At 37.3% G+C, this 22860-nt stretch overlaps 1 protein-coding gene across 1 annotated transcript in view; it reads left to right on the top strand.

The window, feature by feature from the left end:
• The window catches only part of LOC121388322 (importin-4-like), a 56741-nt gene that overhangs the window by 1747 nt on the left and 32134 nt on the right, over positions 1 to 22860 (top strand). Inside the window, exons 2-13 of the mRNA XM_041519617.1 lie at positions 2844 to 2930; positions 3497 to 3582; positions 4084 to 4125; positions 5762 to 5894; positions 7952 to 8088; positions 8603 to 8645; positions 10023 to 10088; positions 14540 to 14641; positions 15165 to 15248; positions 17215 to 17358; positions 18877 to 18930; positions 21966 to 22075. Of these exons, the coding sequence (XP_041375551.1) occupies positions 2844 to 2930; positions 3497 to 3582; positions 4084 to 4125; positions 5762 to 5894; positions 7952 to 8088; positions 8603 to 8645; positions 10023 to 10088; positions 14540 to 14641; positions 15165 to 15248; positions 17215 to 17358; positions 18877 to 18930; positions 21966 to 22075 (1088 nt within the window). The remainder of the gene's footprint in view (positions 1 to 2843; positions 2931 to 3496; positions 3583 to 4083; positions 4126 to 5761; positions 5895 to 7951; positions 8089 to 8602; positions 8646 to 10022; positions 10089 to 14539; positions 14642 to 15164; positions 15249 to 17214; positions 17359 to 18876; positions 18931 to 21965; positions 22076 to 22860) is intronic.

Below are 22860 nucleotides of genomic sequence, written 5' to 3'. Positions count from 1 at the left end.
GTAAACAATAACAGTCTCTGAAGAGGTCGAGGCTTGTAGATAAGCCAACTCAATGTTACGAGAGAAATAATCTACTACAAGTAGATACTGCTTACCACACCAGTCAAACAAGTCCATTCCCACTTTCTGCCATGGGAAATCCGGAACACTGCTCGGCTTCAATGGCTCAGGTCTAGCTTTTCTCTCTTTCTCGCATATTGCACAGTTTTCTATCATGGACTGGATCTGTTGAGATAGTCCTGGCCACCACACAGAACACTTGGCCAGAGCTCTGCACTTTACAATACCTTGATAGCCATCATGAATTCGGGTCAAAATGTCCTTCCTCAGTTCCACTGGGATGACAAGTCTAGTGGATCCGAGCCTGAAAGCATGCATCTGTCATTATCAAAAAAAAAAGAAAGAAAGAAAGAAATGTTTATTTAACGATGCACTAAACAAATTTTATTTACGGTTATATGGCGTCAGACATATGGTTAAGGACCACACAGATATTGAGAGAGGAAACCCACTGTTGCCACTTCATGGGCTACTCTTTTTGATTAACAGCAAGGGATCTTTTATATGCACCATCCCACAGACAGGATAGTACATACCACCGCCTTTGTTACGCCAGTTGTGGAGCACTGGATGGAAAGAGAAATAGCCCAGTAGGTCCACCGGCGGGGATCGATCATAGACCGACCGCGCATCAAGCGAACGCTTTACCACTGGGTTACATCCCACCTCCTGTCATTATCAAATGCAATCCAAATATATATCGACCTGGTGACATTTTATTCATAGCTACCCAACTGTACGATCTTACCCGATATGGTGTACGAAATTACCCACCTGGTGTACGACATTACTCGCTTCCAATATCGGACGGTAAACCATTCGTAAATAATTTTGAAACGGAGCATACTCAAAATACTCAACATTTTACACTTCACAAAAGGGAGATCACTCAGTATTAGTGTTATTCAGGCATACCATCTGTCTGCAGTGTGCTGTACACGAACTTCCATCCAAACCTGTATGGAATTACCCGACTCGACTCTATACGTGTGCATGTGTATAATCAGCTGTCATTTTAATTAGGCTTAAAATTAATTCTTTTACTTTATTTTCCACTAAATATTTTATAAAATAGTACACTTTAATTAATTTTTATAAATATTTATGGAGTCTTGGGGTATCTTGGTGTTGTCTTGGCGTTGTCTTGGTGGTGTTTTGGGGTGTCTTGGGGTAAATAGTCAGACCGCGGATAGACAGTCTTGGTGTGAATATTTAATATATGTTTGATTGTTTTGATAGCCAAATTTGCCGTTCAACTTGGAACACTAAACGTGTACTCATGTCAACTTGATGATTTGAAGGAGCTGTTCTTGTTATACTTTAGAAATAAAATATTTATTTATTTATTTATTACTTAATTTAGTATTATTTTATTTTTTGTTAGCATGCTTGAAAATTTTCATTCCCCATTCTTCTTTCCTGTGTTGTGTGTGTTTGGGGTGGGGGGGTGGGGGTGGGGGCAGCATTTGTGTGTGTGTGTTTTCGTTTCCATAAATACAATCCAGCACTTTAAAATACCCTTCTGTACAATTAAAAGCCTAGTGAACAAACAAAATATGTATTTTGTAAATACAGTCATTGTTACAGGGGCGTAGCGTGATCTAGAACTGGAGGGGGGTCGAATATAAACCGAGCGTACCCTTTTGAGTTGTGTTATGTCAAACCTGGGCCACAATACATCATAAGTAACCCCTTGAAATGGGTTCATTCGAGAAAAGAATGTATATCATGTCAATGTCTTCATTTTCAATTGCGAAACGAAGCAGCTCACTGGATGCCACCATTTTAATTTGCACCCTCTACTATACATAACTATTAATGTCATCAAAACCTCTTACACTAACCGTGTAAACAGTTACGGATACGTCATCATTCATTTAACTAAATGTAGTCGTGACGCTAACCGTGAGTTATTGAAACCTCTCTAATATAATTTAATTAAAATTGCATATTGATTATACTCGCACCATGTTGAGTTTTTGTTTCTCCCTTTTTTTTAGTAATTACATGCCCAGACTCACAGTAAGTCAATGAGTAAGAAGTTCAAAGCAGCCCATTTTAAATATATTGATCTAATTATTTTTATGTTTTACCTTCAAAGTTAATTTTTCTACACATGAACCAAAACAAGGCAAAACACATGATATATATCTACATTAAAATACTTGAGGATTTCATAATTTATGGCAATCAAGTCGAAAATATATGGCAAAGGCATATGTGCATCTGCAGAGGCAATTAGATCTATTCCAAGTCATACTTTCTTAATTGATACACAGCTGACATGTTGGGACTGAAAGGATACTAGTATTCCTGAAGGTGTGAAGATCAGTTATTTGCTGCACTTTATCGTTGTTGTTAAAATATCCCTTTTATATAACAGTAAACGTTTAATTTGGCCGCTTAATACAGGTATTTTAGCGATTTGGGATCCGATTTAGGTGGCCGCTGGCCGCGTTAGATAGGTGACTGCATTAGACAGGTAACCGCTTATTACAGGTGCATTTACATTATAAATCATTTGGGAGGGAAAAAAGTGTGCGCTTTAGGCAGGTGACCGCTGATTACAGGTTGCCACTAGGACATGTTTGACTGTATATGTATTATTAATTATCATAATAAAATTTAATAAAATACTTAGTTAACATGTTTTTGGTCTTTAGTTTTGATTTAAGTTTTTAATTGTTCATTTATTATTATTCATTAATAAGGCCACCCTTTGAACTTATAGGCACACAATCTATTACATTGCTAGACTGAATTATGTGTATTACTGTTGACAGGCGACACAGCAGTTGAAGGAATTTTTCAAGGAGCCAGATGCTTTGTCAGCATTGTGTCAAGTTCTTGCAGCATCACCCACTGCTCAGGTAGGAATTAATAGGTTAAATTTAATTAACAGTAACTGTTTTTCATTAACAGTCATTTCTGTTTAATTAAACCATATTCAGTCATCACTGATGAAATGTATAGTTCTTTCTAAAGATACAGTTCCATTTGACTTTGGGAAAAAATAAGCTTAAAACTATATGCATACCAGTTTTTGTGATTTTGTTGTTGTAAGCATCGATGTGGAAGAATAAATATATGTATATTGAACAGGCTTCCCCAAGTGAGACAGGCAGTTGCTCACTTACATGTACATGTACATCATACCTTCCAAAAGATGGTAAATGGTGATTGCTTCTGTATGGTAAGTGTTTGACTTTCAGGAGGTGTATGGAAACTATTTATTTTGGGTCACTTTTTGCATTACCATGTACCATTATATTTGTGATTAACTGGACCTTGCTTCTCAAGTGATTCAACTTTGTGAATACCAAAGAATAGAATACTATTGAGAAAGTGCAGACACTTGCATGTAATTAGGGGTGTAGTTAATAAATTCTGTTTCCATGGTGATGAATAAAGTACATGTAGTATATTTCTTTTGAAGGTACGACAGTATGCAGCTGTGTTATTGAGAAAAAAGATACACCGAGTGAAGCAGTGGAATTCTTTACCAAATGAAGTAAAACAGAGGTATGTTTACCTGGTGTATTAAAACAGAGGTACCTGTATGTTTACCTTCAGGTGTATTAAAACAGGTGGGTTTACCTACAGGTGTATTAAAACAGGTGGGTTTACCTTCAGGTGTATTAAACAGGTGGGTTTACCTACAGGTGTATTAAAACAGGTGGGTTTACCTTCAGGTGTATTAAACCAGTTGGGTTTACCTACAGGTGTATTAAAACCTACCTACAGGCAACAATAACAATATATTTTTTCTACTAATAAATTAAATTATTTGGTTATTCTTTTTTTATGGGCATATACATGTAGTTGAAGGTATAATGTTTGTACTTCAAAGCAAAACTCAATGATTAATAATTTTGGAAAAAGGCTGCCATTTTGCAACTTTGAGGTAGCACCTTTAATCTTGAATTTTACATCACAGATTTAAAACCAATTTATGGTAGAGTTGACAATTAATTCAGTGGATTTCTTGCTTTAAATCATTCGGGTTGTTTTTCTTTCTTGCAGCATTCGTGAAAACATCCTGCAGCTGTTTGTTGATGCCAGAGAGTAAGTTGTTAATACCATGCATATTAGCAGCTACATGTATATGTATATGTATGTACGCTTCTTGTCCATTGCACATCAAAACGAAAACAAGTATTGCTTAAATAACCATTTTATTCTTTTGATACCCACAAAAATATTGCTACATGTATGTTTGAAATTGTATGAATACAGAATACTAAATGAGTTTCATGTGAGAGACATTACAAGTCTTAGTGTGTTTTGAATCGTACATTACAAGTGCTATAAGTAAACAGCATTATACAGGCTACTCGCCCACAGTGAAGAAAGCTGTCTTTTCACAGAGCTTGAAATTAGAGTTTCTCGATTTTGTCATACATGTATTCAAAATTTGTGTCAACTACCTTGAACTGGTTGAGACAGGTAAACAGATGAATAATCAAATAGGGAACGTTTTATTTTTATTTTTTATTAGCAACATGTTAGTATTTAACATCATGGTATATAAATGTGTAGTGATCTCTCTTCATGTGTAGCCAGTTGTGACATAATACTGAACAAAATGTTCCCTGTCAAAGAGATTGTTTAGGAAGATAAAGTAATCAAGACAATTAACTAAGCAGACGACAATCTTTACCATGGTTGACTTACTGCTGTTTTATTTTTATCTTTTTTCTAGAATTCGGTCCGAATCATAAACATGATTTAATATAGATATTTGGGGATTCCATTTCATTAACTTACACTCCCGACTTTAAATCTGGGTTTTACGGAAGGAGGGAAAATGTTTTATTTAACGACGCACTCAACACATTTTATTTATGGTTATAATATGGCGTCGGACATATGGTTAAGGACCACACATATATTGAGGAAAGAAACCCGCTGTCGCCAATTCATGGGCTAGTCTTTTCGATTGGCAGCAAGGGATCTTTTATATGCACCATCCCATAGACAGGATGACACATACCAAAGCCTTTAATATACCAGTCGTGGTGCACTGGCTGGAGCGAGAAATAGCCTAATGGGCCCACTGATTGGGATTGATCCCAAAAAAAACGGGCATCAAGCGAGCACTTTACCACTGGGCTACGTCTCGCCCAGGGTTTTACGAAAGCACAGAATTGTGTTACAGTTGTAACCAGCTTTTACAAGTTAAACATAAAAAAAATGTTATTCAGAACTTCTAGATTATGGTATCCCCACTCCCATGGGTAGTGATATTCAATGTGGGGCTAGTGAATAATTACTATTGCCATGCCCGACGGCTAGTGAAAAAAAAAGAAAGAGATAAATGTTGCAGTTAAGTCTATTTTGTAAATATGAATATCCTGATCCCACCCCCCAGTGTTAGTGTTTTTAAGCTCTATCCCCCTCTGTACGTGACATATCTGATTATTATAATTATTATTATTTAGTAAATTGTATTAACTTAAAGTAGGGTTAGTGAATTATAAATCGTAGCTAGTAAATTTTTAAATCACTAATCCCATGGCTAGTGGATTTTATAAAGCTTCTGGAAGCCCTGTTTTTATTTCACTATGTTCTTCCTTTTCTTTTTGCATCAAGCGAAACTGATTTTTTGTTTGTTGACAAAAACATATTTAGTTGAAGCTTGTATGGGGTATTGAAATATGGCCGCATAGTAATAGTAAGTTTTGACATTATTTTCTTGCAGACCAACCGTTTCGAATGCTTTGTCTCAGCTGATAGCTACTATTGCGAAGCATGACCTTCCCACAAATGAATGGCCACAGCTCTTTGAATTTATTCTCACCTGTACCAAGGACCAGGATGTTGCCAAAAGAGAGGTTTGTGGGTAATCTTATTAGCTTGTTGATCTCTTTCACTGGTATACCGGCCTCATTGGCGTCGTGCTTAAGCCATCGGACTACAGGCTGGTAGGTACAGGGTTTGCAGCCCGGTACCCGCCTCCCACCAAGAGTGAATTTTAATGACTCAATAAGTAGGTGTGAGACCACTACACCCTCTTTTCTCTCACTATCCACTAAAAACTAACAACTAACCCACTGTCCTGGACAGACAGCTCAGATAGCTAAGGTGTGTGTGCCCAGAACAGCATGCTTGAACCTTAATTGGATATAAGCACGAAAATAAGTTGAAATGAAACAAATGATTTCTTTCAGTAGACTGATCAGGCTGATTCCGTACGTCTGAGTTATGTAACCGTGGGTTACAACACAATTCTGACAGACCCGTGTCTGAACACGTTTGGGCTGTAGTTGTGTAGTTCTTTTAACAGATGATTTGGTAATCTGCCTTCATTGACGAGGAGGGAAAGACGTAGCCCAGTGGTAAAGTGCTTGCTTGGTGTGCGGTTGGTTTGGGATCGATCCCCGTCAGTGGGCCCATTGGGCTATTTCTCACTCCAGCCAGTGCACCATGACTGGTACATCAAAGGCCGTGGTATGTGTTATCCTGTCTGTGGGATGGTGCGTATAAAAGATTCCTTGCTGCTAATCGAAAAGAGTAGCCCATGAAGTGGCGATAGCAGGTTTCCTCCCTCAGTATTTGTGTGGTCCTTAACCGTTTGTCCGACGCCATATAACCGTAAATAAAATGTGTTGAGTGCGTCGTTAAATAAAACATTTCCTTCCTTCCTTGACGGGGTGACAGGACGTAGCCCTGTGGTAAAGGAAAAAAGGAAGGGAATGTTTGAGTACATTTAAAGCTATCTACTTGTTTTGGGTCTTAAAATGTGGTTCACTGTCACTGGGAGCAAGCAGTTGGTATATATTATATACAATTTATATGGACATCATTTTCTAAAAGTAAATAATATTACATGTTGGGAACAGTAGAATTAAGAGGCAGTTAATTTGATTTTCGTTTAAAGGGTAACTTTATATAATAAAATTAAGAAATATGAGCTGTACAGTTTAAATCTATTTTATTGTATACTTTGTATACATTCTGACATGAGCACTGCAAACGTCTTACAAAATAACCTACGCTAAACATACACTATATACAAATCATCACTATTGAAAAAGCAAATTTATTACATACCTATTCAATCTTACTATAGTGATAAAGACATTTTGAAAGCGTGTGATAAATTTATTTTGTATTGCACATATGTGCGATCTGGACGGGAACTTTTAAATAGGGAATTCCCTTTTTCGTTTCATTGGCATTAATGCCTTTTTCTTACTGACTTCATATATGATTTACAAATTACGTCACGTCGTATTTGAAACACTACGCAAGGCTGCCACAAAGTATGATTCTTAACGTTAAGTAAATTCAAGAAAGGAGTTTTGATCATAGATTTAACAAAGTATTCTTATGACGTTAAATTAAAACCCTTTTTGTAAAACATAAAAGTAGGTATGTAATAAATACAGAACTTCCCATACATTGTTTTCGCTTCCTATTTATTGAACTCGTTTATTTTGTAAAAGAACATACCACTCGACTGCTACGTGGTCTCATGGTATATATTCTTATGCAAAATAAACTCATGCAATAAATTGGAAACAAAAACAACGTATGTGAAGTTCTATATATTTACTGCAGCACTTTTCAATATTTTTTTGATAAAATTGAAATAGCCTTTAAATAATGGACATAAAAACATACATAATTAGCGATGTTCCAATGATCAATTATAATAAAAAAAATTGATCGGTTTGGCTCTACCTACACGCATTTGTTGATTGGTTATAAAAATCCATAATCGATTGTGTGGGACAATATTAATGTATTGTTCCTCCATACTATAAAATAATTATGTGGCTTAACTTTTGTGATTTGTTACTTAAATATTCTGAACTGTATGTATTTACTCTTGGATGGTTTAAAAAGCATGTAGACAAGAGGTGCCAATGTGTATTGAATTTTGCAGCTGGGAATGTCGTTGCTGTACACTGTGACAACAGTGGCCGGGGAGCAGCTGAAGCCACATCTAGTTTCGGTGATGACGCTGCTGTCAGAAATGCTTGATGATACGCAGAGTAAACAAGTTCCTTACAATGCTATCAGGTATTATGGCTTTCATCTCCTAACCAAGTAGGCATCACAGACTTTGTCTTACAATGTAATTGTGGTGTGGAAATGCTACTCGACTTATATCGTTTGCTACTTAATTGTTCTGCCAGCACCAATACACTTGTCTTTGATGGGGCATACATGTATAATATTTTATATGTATATCTGTTAATCCATGTATCTTGAATACTGATGCAAGCAGAACCATCAAACGTTGGTTGTATCACTAACCATATATAAGTCACTGTGACCTACTTTAAAAAATTATTGCACATGTGTATCTTCCTCATCAAGTGATATAAGATATTGAATCTTGCATGTCTGTTTTTTTTTGGTTCATCCTGTCCATTCACAGTTTAAACATGTTTTTTTTTCCCCATACCTTAAGTAAATTTCATGTCAGATTTAAAACAATTTTTTTTTTTTGTTCTACATGTTGTTCTACATTTAATTTAGTATTATTAATTTTGTCTGCAGTATTAGGACTTAATTGTTTCTTAAATTTCAGAGCAATGACTGAACTAGCTTTCTTTATTGGCGATGAAGAAAAGGTTTGTGGTATTTATATTATGAGAGTACTGCAGGCGTCTGAAAATTGTGAGAGTGATAGTTTCATTCGTGCGTCGCTGGTGCAGATATTCAGTTTGCATAACCCATTTTTCGTTCACGCATTGAATTCATGATATCCTTTACATGGTCATGACGGAGTTAAGTAAAAACTTAATGGGTTGCCTGAATTTGTTTCTGTGTAACCCATAAATGGCTTACGCAAATGTTCAGTTCTCAGAGGCCTGTACTGTATGTATATTCTGATTAATTAGCCGTCAGTCTCATAGACATTTTAACTGTTCTTCTTAAACACGGCTGGGTCAGGATGTAGCCCAGTGGTAAAGCGTTCGCTTTATGCTCGGTCAGTCTTAGGATTGATCTCCGTCAGTGGACTCATTAGGCTTTGTCTTGTTTCAGCCAGTGCACCACGACTGGTATATCAAAGGCTGTCTTGTCTGTGGGATGGTGCATATAAAAGATCCCTTGTTACCAATAAATAAGTGTAGTGGGTTTCCTCTTTATGACTGTCAAAATGACCATATGTTTGACCTCCAATAGCTGATGATTAATAAATCAATGTGCTCTAGTGGTGTCGTTAAACAAAGCAAACTTTTAACTTTCTTTCACATGTCATTATGTCACAGAATGCAAATGAATAATTTCTATTGTTAGGTTTTTTACCTTGATTCATAATCTTTTTGTGTTCTCGTTTATGAACAAGGAGTGGGATGTAGCCCGGTGATGTGCGGTCGGTTTGGGATCGATCCCCGTCAGTGGGCCCATTGGAAATTTTTCTCACTCCAGCCAGTTCACCACGACTAGTATATCAAAGGCCATGGTATGTGTTATCCTGTCTGTGTGGGATGGTGTATATAAAAGATCCCTTGCTGCTAATCGAAAAGAGTAGGCCATGAAGTGGCGACAGTGGGTTTCCTCTCTCAATATCTGTGTGGTTCTTAACCATATGTCCAACACCATATAACCGTAAATAAAATGTGTTACGTGCGTCGTTAAATAAAACATTTTCTTTATTTATGAACATTGCTATTATGAAAAAACCAATACTGTATCTTTTGAATCAATGACTCAGTGTACTTGTCTCATTCGTTCCAGTTCTGAGTGGCTTACAAAAGAATAGTTCTCCAGTTTTTGATATGGTTATTTGTGGTGACTTAGTTACCAATTTGCCATAGTTAAAAACATTTCTTTTTGAATTGTGCAAATAACGAATAAAAGACCACACTTACAAATGTTATTAAATGTATTGACCTTTGAGCATATTTTTCCTTCTAAGCTTTGTACTAAAATCTTTTTGTAAGGTACTCACTCCATCAAAATCCTGAATCAGTTTTTAATACATTTCATGTTTTTATTTACAGAAATATATACAAGATAGAATTGGACGTATACTAGAAGTTATCCAGCCCTTGCTGATACAGAATGAGGTACCGGTACAGTAACTATATGTTGCAGAATAAGCGTTGTGTTATATTTCTTACAAACCCCCAAAAAGTCCTTTTAAATCCCAAAAATGAACAGTTTTTGTGTGCTTTATGTACGAACTATGTCATGGAGTGGGTCGCTGTCAAATTAGGAATCTACCAATAGTTGCATGTTCACTGATAATCCTAAGGGACGAAGAAAGTGTGGTTCTTTCTACATCCGAATATTTTTTCATACCTTATGTATAGCTGGTATTCAAAACATGTTTCATCTGTTTCTCAACCGAAATAGTGCCATAAATGGACACACAAACCAAAATTGTATAACCTACGTTACTAAATCCAGATTGAAGTACTTGCATCATTATTAACAAAAGAAATCGTAACACAATATTACAAAATGTACAAATGTTAAATACTGGCAGATAATGTACACCAGATATATTAATTTTGCTGTTATTGAAGGAGTTTTATTGACAGCAGTAATTTTTATGCACCGGCACAACCATGTCATCGGTGATGCTCCCAACCCACAGCAATTTATATCTCAATGGCGGCAATTGCCGTCGGTGCCATCATTAAGTTCGAGCCCTGCGAAAATAGTTAATAAACATTTTCTGTTAGACTATCTGCTCATGTGAGAATCATTTGCAACAAGGCCCATGGTAGAAGTACCAATGAATGCTAAAGGATATCTGGAAATTATTCCTTGTTCCAGCTCAGTGATCCACTCAAACAGTGATTGGTCTTCAATTCAGTTTCCTGGCACAAATGGCTGGTTTTTCGGATTTTCCTTGCTTTTGCCTTGCCCATCTTGCCCAATATTTTATAATGTGTTTTGTTTAGTTAGTGTTAATAATTCCATTGAAATATCGCTGTTCAGGATATAGGGGTAGGGTTATAAAATGTGTAATTATACATAAAATCGTGTAACAAAACTTTATTTATAGGATGTAAATAATAACTGGATGTCGAAATGAGCATCTGTTGTAAGTAGAGCCTAAAATTTATGTTAATTTCTACTGAAAAATAAAATAGTGTGAATAATATTTTGAAACATAACAGAAAAAGTGTTATATGAGACCCTTGTCCTCAAAGGAGTTTAATATTGTTTATTATCTGAATTCTCCAATCGTTCAACTCCTAATCCTCCAAGTTTTGTATTCCTCTTAAATGCCCTGTTTTTAATATAGTCACCCGTTAGCAATTCTGTAAAAATATAACCGACGTAGAAATGGGGGTAGGGTCACAAAATGGCTAGATACACACAGAAAGCTGTGAGTCCTGCAATGCTAATATAAATGTTTATCTTGCCTTCATGTAAAATTCTTTAATCTCTTTGATTGTTTGCCGTTGGACAAATCCCTTATACCCCTGTGGGCAGAGCCAAATTCTCTTATACCCTGACTGTAATTTCCAACAGTTTCCAGCCACCCCAGTTAATGCTAAAGCAATAATCAGATTATAAATAGCATTGATAATCAATCAAGTATACATAATTAATTTTATTTTTACCATAAAATACACTATTTCAATACTTTTAAAAGCTGCAATGTTGAACTCGGCCACCTAATTACGGTCGTGGTGTTATTGTATTAATGTGCGATTAGCAACAGTTGTTGTTTTTGTTTTTTATTTTTAATATTTTTAATTTTTTCTACATACATTTCTGATAAAAAAAAAAGTTTTTTTTATTTTTTATTATTAACATCTGTTTCAGACAATTTCGTATTACAAACATTTGAAGTTAAAAACTCGTTTATCGATGGAACTATTTTTCGTCACTGGCAAGTGGTTTCATTCGCCTCCGCGTGGTACGGCTCCGTTAATAAATTGTTAACAGTTATTGTCTGGTGTTATTTTGATTATTTGGCTATATGGTTTAACATGTCTGCAAGATAAATTCGTTGTAGAAGCATCTCTCGGGGTATATGGCTTTTGATGTACCCTCTGTGTGCTCTTTTACCCCCTCGCCTTCGGCTCGGGGTAAAAGAACACACAAAGGGTACATAAAAAGCCATATACCCCTCGTGATGCTTCTACAACTTATATTAATCCCTAGGGATGTAGGCCTTGACAAAAATCACTGTGAACATTCGTACCCCTAGATGGTACAGACAGACCACTCTGGATCATGGATTTTAATCACTGTAACTTGTAATTTATTCTGAATACTAACTTTGTTATAATGGTCTGTGTTTACCGGTAATTGCAGTAAGTTATAATTTATTCTGAACACTGACTTAGTTATAACACTCTGTTTTTAATCACTTTAAAGTATAATTTATTCTGAACACCAACTTTGTTGTAACAGTCTGTTTTAATCACTGTGACTTGTAATTTATTATGAACACAGACTTTGTTATAACACTGTTTTTAATTACTTTAAGTTATAATTTATTCTGAACACTGACTTTTTTTTTATAACAGTCTGTTTTTAATCACTGTAACTCGTAATTTATTCTGAACACTGACTTTCTTATAACAATCTGTTTTAATCACTGTAACTTGTAATTTATTCTGAACACTGACTTTGTTATAACAATCTGTTTTTAATCACTGTAACTTGTAATTTATTCTGAACACTGACTTTCTTATAACAATCCGTTTTTAATCACTGTAACTTGTAATTTATTCTGAACACTGACTTTGTTATAACAATCTGTTTTTAATCACTTTAAAGTATAATTTATTCTGAACACCAACTTTGTTGTAACAGTCTGTTTTAATCACTGTGACTTGTAATTTATTATGAACACAGACTTTGTTATAACACTGTTTTTAATTACTTTAAGTTATAATTTATTCTGAACACTGACTTTTTTTTATAACAGTCTGTTTTTAATCACTGTAACTCGTAATTTATTCTGAACACTGACTTTCTTATAACAATCTGTTTTAATCACTGTAACTTGTAATTTATTCTGAACACTGACTTTGTTATAACAATCTGTTTTTAATCACTGTAACTTGTAATTTATTCTGAACACTGACTTTCTTATAACAATCCGTTTTTAATCACTGTAACTTGTAATTTATTCTGAACACTGACTTTGTTATAACAATCTGTTTTTAATCACTTTAAAGTATAATTTATTCTGAACACCAACTTTGTTGTAACAGTCTGTTTTAATCACTGTGACTTGTAATTTATTATGAACACAGACTTTGTTATAACACTGTTTTTAATTACTTTAAGTTATAATTTATTCTGAACACTGACTTTTTTTTATAACAGTCTGTTTTTAATCACTGTAACTCGTAATTTATTCTGAACACTGACTTTCTTATAACAATCTGTTTTAATCACTGTAACTTGTAATTTATTTCTGAACACTGACTTTCTTATAACAATCTGTTTTTAATCACTGTAACTTGTAATTTATTCTGAACACTGACTTTCTTATAACAATCCGTTTTTAATCACTGTAACTTGTAATTTATTCTGAACACTGACTTTGTTATAACAATCTGTGTTTAATAACTTTAAGTTATAATTATTCTGAACACCAACCTTGTTATAACAGTATAAGTTGTAGAAGCATCACGAGGGGTATATGGCTTTTTATGTACCCTCTGTGTGTTCTTTTACCCCGAGCCGAAGGCGAGGGGGTAAAAGAGCACACAGAGGGTACATAAAAAGCCATATACCCTGAGAGATGCTTCTACAACGAATTTATCTTGCCGACATGTTAAACCATATAGCCAAATAATTAAAATAACGCCAGACAATAATTGTTAACAATTTATTAACGGAGGAGCCGTACCACGCGGACGCGAACGAAAGCACTTGCCAGTGACGAAAAATAGTTCCATCGATAAACTAGTTTTTAACTTCAAATGTTTGTAATACGAAATTGTCTGAAACAGATATTAATTAAAAAAAACACTTTTTTTTATCAGAAATGTATGTAGTAAAAAAAAAAAAAAAAAAAAAAAAAAAAAAAAAAAAAAATACAATAACACCACGACCGTAATTAGGTGGCAGAGTTCAACATTGCAGCTTTTAAAAGTATTGAAATAGTGTATTTTATAGTAAAAATAAAATTAATTGTGTATACTTGATTGATTATCAATGTTATTTATAATCTAATTATTGCTTTAGCATTAACTGGGGTGGCTGGAAACTTTTGAAATTACAGACGGGGTATAAGAGAATTTGGCTCCGCCCACAGGGGGATAAGGGATTTGTCCAACGGCAAACAACCAATGAGATTAAAGAATTTTACATGAAGGCGAGATAATCTGTTTTAATCACTGTAACTTGTAATTTATTCTGAACACCGACTTTGTTATAACAATCTGTTTTTAATCACTGTAACTTGTAATTTATTCTGAACACCAACTTTCTTATAACACTGTTTTTAATCACTTTAAGGTATAATTTATTCTGAACACTGACTTTGTTATAACAGTCTGTTTTTAATCACTGTAACTTGTAATTTATTATGCAGGATAAAGCATGTGAAGCTCTTGGTCTGTTTGATGAGCTGCTGGAGTCCGAGGTGTCAATTCTTCTTCCTCACATCAGGACGGTTGTCGACTTCTGTCTTCAGGTGATCATTTAATGAGTATAACACAGCTCAAAATACAGGACGGTTGTCGACTTCTGTCATCAGGTGACCATTTTATGAGTATAATACAGCTCAAAATACAGGACGGTTGTCAACTTCTGTCATCAGGTGACCATTTAATGAGTATAACACAGCTCAAAATACAGGACGGTTGTCGACTTCTGTCATCAGGTGACCATTTAATGAGTATAATACAGCTCAAAATACAGGACGGTTGGTTTCTCAGATTCCTTAACTGTTAATGACAAACCTTCATCAGATTATCTGATTATCAAAATTGCATGCTGTTTTATTTCTGAATCATCCCTAGTGCAATGATATCTAAAGTTTGTTATGGTTTTTCTACTGGATGATTATATCAAGTCCTGGTATAATTTATTAGCTGCTACTTTATCTTAAAATGTCTGGTTTCTGCAAATGTGTATGCATTATTATAACGAAATAATTTTTGAAATGTTTTGCACCAGTTTGTATGTACATGATTGTATGATTTTCAATATTTTAGGTAACGGCAAACAGTGATTATGGAGATGCCGTGAGGGTCAAAGCCATGTCCATAATTAGTACTCTCGTCAAACTAAAGAAAAAGGTAAACGTTATTTCTTATTTCCTTAATCTTAATACTATAATGTACGGTAATTTAAAGGTGGAATAACTTGGTTAAAAATAATGTTGTGAGAAAGATTAATAGCTTACAACCGTTTACATTGGATTCATTAAATTTGAGTTTTATCATAAACACAAATTTAAATATGTCCTCATTTAATCGAAAACCGTACAACTAAGAGGAAATGGCTGGTGCGCATGCTCAGTCATGTCAGGCTATCAATTTAACGACATTGATGTTTACCTTGTTCAATTTAGAATAAAATGTATGAAAAGGTAAGTACATACTCACATATTGTCTCTGTTCCATCAAGAATTGCACCAGATGGTAAAAAACGTCATTTTAAAAGCATTATCGAAAACCGTACTATGGCGTTATCAACGTAATGGCAACAACACAAAATTGGCTTTTCCCGCGAAAACAGTCATGTGACCTGAAAGCGGCTATTCAGAAGTGACCAGTCATTACTTAGTCGGCAGTGCTAGTACATGTGTTTGGTTGTGTGGATTCCGTCGTGCACCTGTTGCTGTTTAGGCATGCATTTGCATTGCATTCATTAAGATTCCAGGGCACAAATTAACTGTAATAATAAGTTTCATTGTACATAAAACTTATTCTTACCTTTCTTTTTGGTGCATTTTTAAGGAAATTTGTTTAAAGTGTACTTCCTTAACAAGAAGTTGTCGTGTCAACAATCGAACATGCACAGACATTACAAAATACCAGAAAGTAATATAATACGGTTTTTGATTTCGTACGGTTTTCGATAATTGACGATACAGAGTAATTTTCCAGAATTGGTAACTGGTTGAATTCCTGTTACAAAGGAGCGGGATTTAGCTCAATCTGTTGAGGGTTCGCTTGAGGTGCTTGCATCGCAGGATTGAACCACCTAGATGGATCCATTCAACTGATAGTTTTTTCTCGTTCCTAGGTCAGACTGGTTGAAGGCCGTGGTATGTACTTTCTTGTCTGTGGGAAAGTGCATATAAAAGATCCCTTGCTCTTCATTAGAAAAAATGTAGCGGGTTTCCTCTGATGACTATGTGTCAGAATTACCAAATGTTTGACATACAGTAGCCGATGATTAATTAATCAATGTGCTCTAGTGGTGTCATTAAACAAAAACAAACAAACAAAATCCTACTAAAAATTGAAACCGATACTTGATGATTAAGTTCAAGTTTACAGTTATTTCGCTATTACAAAACTAGAACACAACATAGACACTAGAAACCCATCCTTTTTTCTGTTATAACTGACTGTTTACTTCTGACTAAAGTGTGTGTATCCTCCATGAATGTTCTCGCTTCAGCCAGTGCACCACGACTGGTACATCAAAGGCCGTGGTATGTGCTATCCTGTCTATGGGATGGTGCATATAAGAGATCCCTTGCTGCTAATCAAAAAGAGTAGCCCATGAAGTTGCAACAGCGGGTTTCCTGCCTCAATATCTGTGTGATCTGTAACCATGTATGTCTGACGCCATATAACCGTAAATAAAATGTGTTGAGTGCATTGTTAAATAAACCATTTCCTTTCCTCCATGAATGTTTAGTTACCACATTGTAATTGCATAAAGGGTTGTAGAAAATAATCTGTATTAACAATGTTACCAATTATATTCAAGCCACATGAGTATAAAGCAAATGTAAATGTGGCAATTATTTTTAATGGAATAAACTCTTTGCACTATTTCTCGTCCCAGCCAGTGCTCCACAACTGGTGTAACAATGTCCGTGGTATGTACTATCCTGCCTGTGGGATGGTGCATATAGAAAAATCCCTTGCTGCTAATCGAAAAGACAGCGGGTTTCCTCTCTCAATATCTGTGTGGTCCTTAACCATATGTCCGACACCATATAACCGTAAATAAAATGTGTTGAGTGCGTTGTTAAATAAAACATTTCTTTCTTTCTTTCCTAATAATGATGTGTTTTGTTTCCAGTCAGTGTTGAAACAAAAGCTAGTGGATCCCATACTGCAGGTCTTGTTTCCAGTGATGTGCTCGATTGGTGAGCGAGAGAAAAATTTATCCGAGGCGAATGATGATGAAGAGGAGACGAGCACACCGTGCCAGTATGCTAGTCAGGTCAGTATGCCAGTAAGGTCGGTGTGCCAGTCAGGTCGGTGTGCCAGTCAGGTCGGTATGCCAGTCAGGTCGGTATGTCAGTCAGGTCGGTATGCTAGTCAGGTCGGTAGGCCAGTTGGCCAGTCAGGTCGGTAGGCCAGTCAGTATGCCAGTCAGGTCGGTAGGCCAGTCAGTATGCCAGTCAGTATGCCAGTCAGGTCAGTATGCTAGTCAGTATGCCAATCAGGTCGGTAGGCTAGTCAGGTCGGTATGCTAGTCAGTATGCCAGTCAGGTCGGTATGCTAGTCAGGTGGGTAGGCCAGTCAGATCGGTATGCTAGTCAGTATGCCAGTCAGGTCGGTAGGCCAGTCAGGTTGGTATGCTAGTCAGTATGCCAGTCAGGTTCGGTTTGCCACTCAGGTCGGTATGCCACTCAAGTCGGTATGCTAGTCAGGTCGGTAGGCCAGTCAGGTCGGTAGGCCAGTCAGTATGCCAGTCAGGTCGGTATGCCAGTCAGGTCGGTATGCCAGTCAGGTCGGTATGCTAGTCAGTATGCCAGTCAGGTCGGTATGCTAGTCAGTATGCCAGTCAGGTCGGTATGCCAGTCAGGTCAGTATGCCAGTCAGGTCGGTAGGCCAGTCAGGTTGGTATGCTAGTCAGTATGCCAGTCAGGTCGGTATGCCAGTCAGGTCGGTAGGCCAGTCAGGTCGGTAGGCTAGTCAGTATGCCAGTCAGGTCGGTATGCTAGTCAGGTCAGTCAGGTCGGTAGGTCAGTCAGGTCGGTAGGCCAGTCAGGTCGGTAGGCCAGTCAGGTCGGTATGCTAGTCAGGTTGGTAGGCTAGTCAGTATGCCAGTCAGGTCGGTATGCTAGTCAGGTCGGTAGGTCAGTCAGGTCGGTATGCTAGTCAGGTCGGTATGCTAGTCAGTATGCCAGTCAGGTCGGTATGCCAGTCAGGTCGGTATGCCAGTCAGGTCGGTATGCCAGTCAGGTCGGTATGCTAGTCAGGTCGGTAGGTCAGTCAGGTCGGTATGCTTGTCAGGTCGGTATGCCAGTCAGGTCGGTATGCTAGTCAGGTCGGTATGCCAGTCAGGTCGGTAGGCTAGTCAGTATGCCAGTCAGGTCGGTATGCTAGTCAGGTCGGTAGGTCAGTCAGGTCGGTAGGCCAGTCAGGTCGGTAGGTCAATCAGGTCCTGCAAATGTCATTTTAAAATTAAACATTTTCGGGCATCAAATAGACAATAACACCCGCAAATCTAAAAACTCCATATGGTTATGTCCATTGTAAACTGAATCGTTTTTTTTACATAACTAACTGTATATTTGTTATTTCTTGAAAAGGAATACCTGGCTACAATCTAACTGTAGACCCTTGAATTATCAACTTCGCCTGTTCCAACTGCTAATGTAGTCACTTTCTAATGACATCATTAGCTTTCCGGGTGTTATTGTCTATTTGATCCCGGAAAAAGAATGTAATTAACCAATCACAATACAGAACACACTCGCTGTCAGTTTACAATTTCTGTTTTTTTTTTTAGGTGATTGATGTTATGGCTCTACATCTTCCTCCAGAAAAACTGATTCCTCCATTGGTGAGTGAGGTTTAATTCCATTGTGTGTGCTGTTAAGACTTTATTCAATGATAGATAGATAACTAGTTTAACGTGCCCATATACCACTAGGGTTCCGAACACGCCCATCCAGAGTCCAACCTCCGATAAGATCGGTGGCCTGACTCGGGATTGGGGGGTGGGGGAATGAGTTGAAAATGGGCAGAATTTTGAAAATAGTAATTAGTAAAAAAGTTAATAGAATTAAAAAAGAAAGAAAAAAGTTACAAGCCAAAAATAAAAGAATTGACTGCTCGGCCGAATATTTATATAATTTGGAGCATTTTAGGACAGTCCAAAAATAAATAAGAGAAAGAAGAGAGGATCGGACTGTTTAATAGTATTAAAAAAAGAAGAAGTAATTTTGACATAAAATTTTGAACGGAGGTCTAAAAGTTTAAAGTCCGATCTATATGGTCCAAGCCAGAGGAGGGGTGTGAATATGAAGGTGGGTGGAATTTGGAATATGAATTTAGTTGTTAGGTCAAAGACCTAAAGCCAAAATGAGCTAATTTCATACTACTCATGTTTGGAAAACAAATTATGTCCAAAGAATAAAATTAGAGTGCTTGACCGAAAGGGTTTTAAGGTGATTTGAGCATTTTAGACAGGCTGCCAAAATAAAGTGCATCGAACTGTTTACAAATAAATAAAAAAAAAAAAAAAAAAAAAAAAAATGAAATAAAATTTTGAATGCTGGCCAAAAACTTTAAAGTCCGACTAAGCCCTTGGAACGGTTGGCGACTACGGGGACGAGATGAAGTGCTTCGCGTTGAACTGCAGCACCAGTTTCCTCCACCGGTGGGCTAGCAAGGTCTTGGCTAGCTGGACGTAATGGGCGCCGGCGATGATCTTCAGGACTCTATGGACGGTGTTGTTGTCCATTTCTCTGAAGAGAACTCCTTGTCTGTAGAGTCCATCCCGGCGCGACGTCACCACAAGTCCAAACGTCCCGTCCCCTAGCTCCATGTCATGGATCCCGACCTCATTGCCGTCTGGGAAGCGCTTGAAAGATCCTTCGATGACGCCTCCCGGCAGTGAGGCCGTGTGTGGTGTGTCCCCGACTAAGTACTTCGAGTACTGGCCCTTTATCTTCGACACTGCGAGACTCCAGGCGGTGATGTCCCTGCCTCGGGTCGGAGGCGGAAGGCCGGGCCTTGGCTGGATGGTCACTCGGAGGAGTGACGGCCTTCCGTTTTGCAACACCAAAATCCCTCGGGGGTGGGGGTCTCGACGCGGACACAAGCGGAGGGGTTGGAACGGAAGACGCCAGCCGTGGAGTTTTGCACATGGTGGTGTCCAACACTGGCGTCGACTCTCCGAGCTGGTCAGTCTGCATTGAAACAGCTGGCTTGTCGGGTCGTGGGGATGGGGGCTGCGACGCAGACGGGACTGCCGCTGGCGGTTGAGCTACCAGCTTTGTTCCCCCCTGTGCCGCCCCTGGCACACGTTTCCTCCTTCTCGTTCCTTTTCTGAGTGACCGCGTTGCTATACACCAAAGTCACAGTTGCCCGTGACCCGGTGTAAGCGACCCGTAACTAACAAGCAGTCCCCCCCCCCCAGGTGGGGGGGCAAGTCGAGAGCACATGAACAAACGTCCAGCTTCATCGCGTGTTGTCAGAGAAGTGTGTATTCAATGAAGTAATTTGTTATGGGTCAGGGGTGGGAATTCTCTCATGGAACATTGCATTTCCTCGCATTTTAATCCTCCTTTCCTTCAAAATGTGTCGGATGGAACAGATTTTAACCTAGAATTTCAAGAATTTCTGGGACCCCTCTAGATTTCCTCTTTTTTTTTTTTTTTTTACAATTCACCAATTCCCACTCCCTGATGGGTTGATGCCTATTTTTTTCTCAAGACACATAAGTTACTACTTTATTTCATCTGTGCACATCCTCTATATTTTCTTTATATTTTATATAAATGACAGTCACTGTAGATAACTGGGACATTTTAATTTTGTCTTTTTTGCGTTCCATTGATGTGCGGTCAGTTTAGGATTGTATCATGACTGGTATATCAAAGGCAGTGGTATGTGCTATCCTGTCTGTGGGATAGTGCATATAAAAGATCCCTTGCTACTAATGGAAAAATGTTTGACATCCAATAGCTGATGATTAATAAATCAATGTGTCGTTAAACAAAAAAAAACCTTTTTAACTTAGTTCAGAGAGAAAAGTTAAATGTATGCATTCAAAAAGAATACTTTTAATGAATTATAATCATCATATTGTAAATGGAAAGACCTGGCTACTGATTTTTAAAGCTATCTTAGGCCTACGATATTGTAAAACCATTGTAGGCTATGACATCACTACAACACACGCCATAGTGATGTCAAAGCCTCCAAAAGTTTTACAATATTGTGGTGCTAAGATAGCTTTAAAAATATACTCATGGAAAAAAATAAGGGAACACATAAATAATAACAGAAAATATTGCTTGCCACCAGAATCCTCATCCGTTTTAACATGAAGTTAACTGTTATTAATGTTCAATCCCACAGTACTGACATTCAATCCCACAGTACTGACATTCAATCCCACAGTACTGACATTCAATCCCGCATTACTGACATTCAATCCCGCAGTACTGACATTCAATCCCACAGTACTGACATTCAATCCCGCAGTACTGACATTTAATCCCACAGTACTGACATTCAATCCAGCAGTACTGACATTCAGTCCCGCAGTACTGACATTCAGTCCCGCAGTACTGACATTCAATCCCGCAGTACTGACATTCAATCCCGCAGTACTGACATTCAATCCCGCAGTACTGACATTCAATCCCACAGTACTGACATTCAATCCCACATTACATTTCTGTATTGTATACAGGTATATCTTCTCTAATAGTGAATTAAATATGGTCTTAAATACCATGTGTTCCCATATTTATTTCCATCAGTATATGTGCCCTGGTTGAAAAGAAAAGCGTGTATTGAGACACTAGAGGTGTGAGCAGGGTGATGGCTGTTGTTTATTTCCATGTGCTGGTGTCTGTATTTCAGATGTCGATGGTTGAGACGGGACTTGAGAGCGGAGACGCGGGTCCGCGCCGGGCTGCGTACATGTCGATGGCAGTAGTAGCTGAGGGCTGTGCTGACTACCTGATGAACAAGTAACACCTAACTAACTAGTAACACCACCTAACTAACAAGTAACACCTCCTAACTAACTAGTAACACCTCCTAATTTACTAGTAACACCTCCTAACTAACTATAGTCTGTCCCATCCTCCTATAAAAAACAAAATTGTAAATAATTTCAGTTTTGTTTGACGTAAGAACAAAAGTAAAAGTTTTTGGAAACCCCCCCCCCCACCCCCCCACTGTTTTTGTGTCCAATTTAAAAAACAACCGCCTCAGAAATAAATAAGTTGTAAATTTCATAGTATAAAAAAGACGTTCACTGTAGGATGGACTGTATTTCTATTCTTTACTTCTTTTTACTGGCAGGGAGAGAATATATATATATTTTGATAGTACCATGATAGTAGTGTTATATAAACTGAGTTTCTTACACACCCGTTGGTGAGAACACCATTGATTATTTTTGATAACATATGGGTTGTTTACACACATACATGTACATATGTGTGTTAATAATTTCAAGACATGCAACTGGCTGCTCCTAGGTGATGACCAGGTCACCAGTGCCATACATCCAATAAAAAAAAAACATGGTGGAAATTGATTACACTGTGACATATAGTTAACCTGACAATCATGTGCCTGTGACGCGTAAATCAGCTACAAGTGCAACGGCTGTAATTAACTTTTAGTCGAAAAAGATGTTAAAATTTGCTTAAAACCTGCTTTTTGAGGATATTCAAGAAATAGAATAATACATTTGTGTCTGTTAGATACCATTTATTTCACAACTCGTTTAAAAATGTATCAAACT

Source organism: Gigantopelta aegis, chromosome 14 (assembly GCF_016097555.1).
Source record: "Gigantopelta aegis isolate Gae_Host chromosome 14, Gae_host_genome, whole genome shotgun sequence".
Taxonomy (NCBI): Eukaryota; Metazoa; Mollusca; class Gastropoda; order Neomphalida; family Peltospiridae; genus Gigantopelta; species Gigantopelta aegis.
Note: the sequence above shows the minus strand (reverse complement) of the source record. Positions and strands in the feature narration are given on the sequence as shown.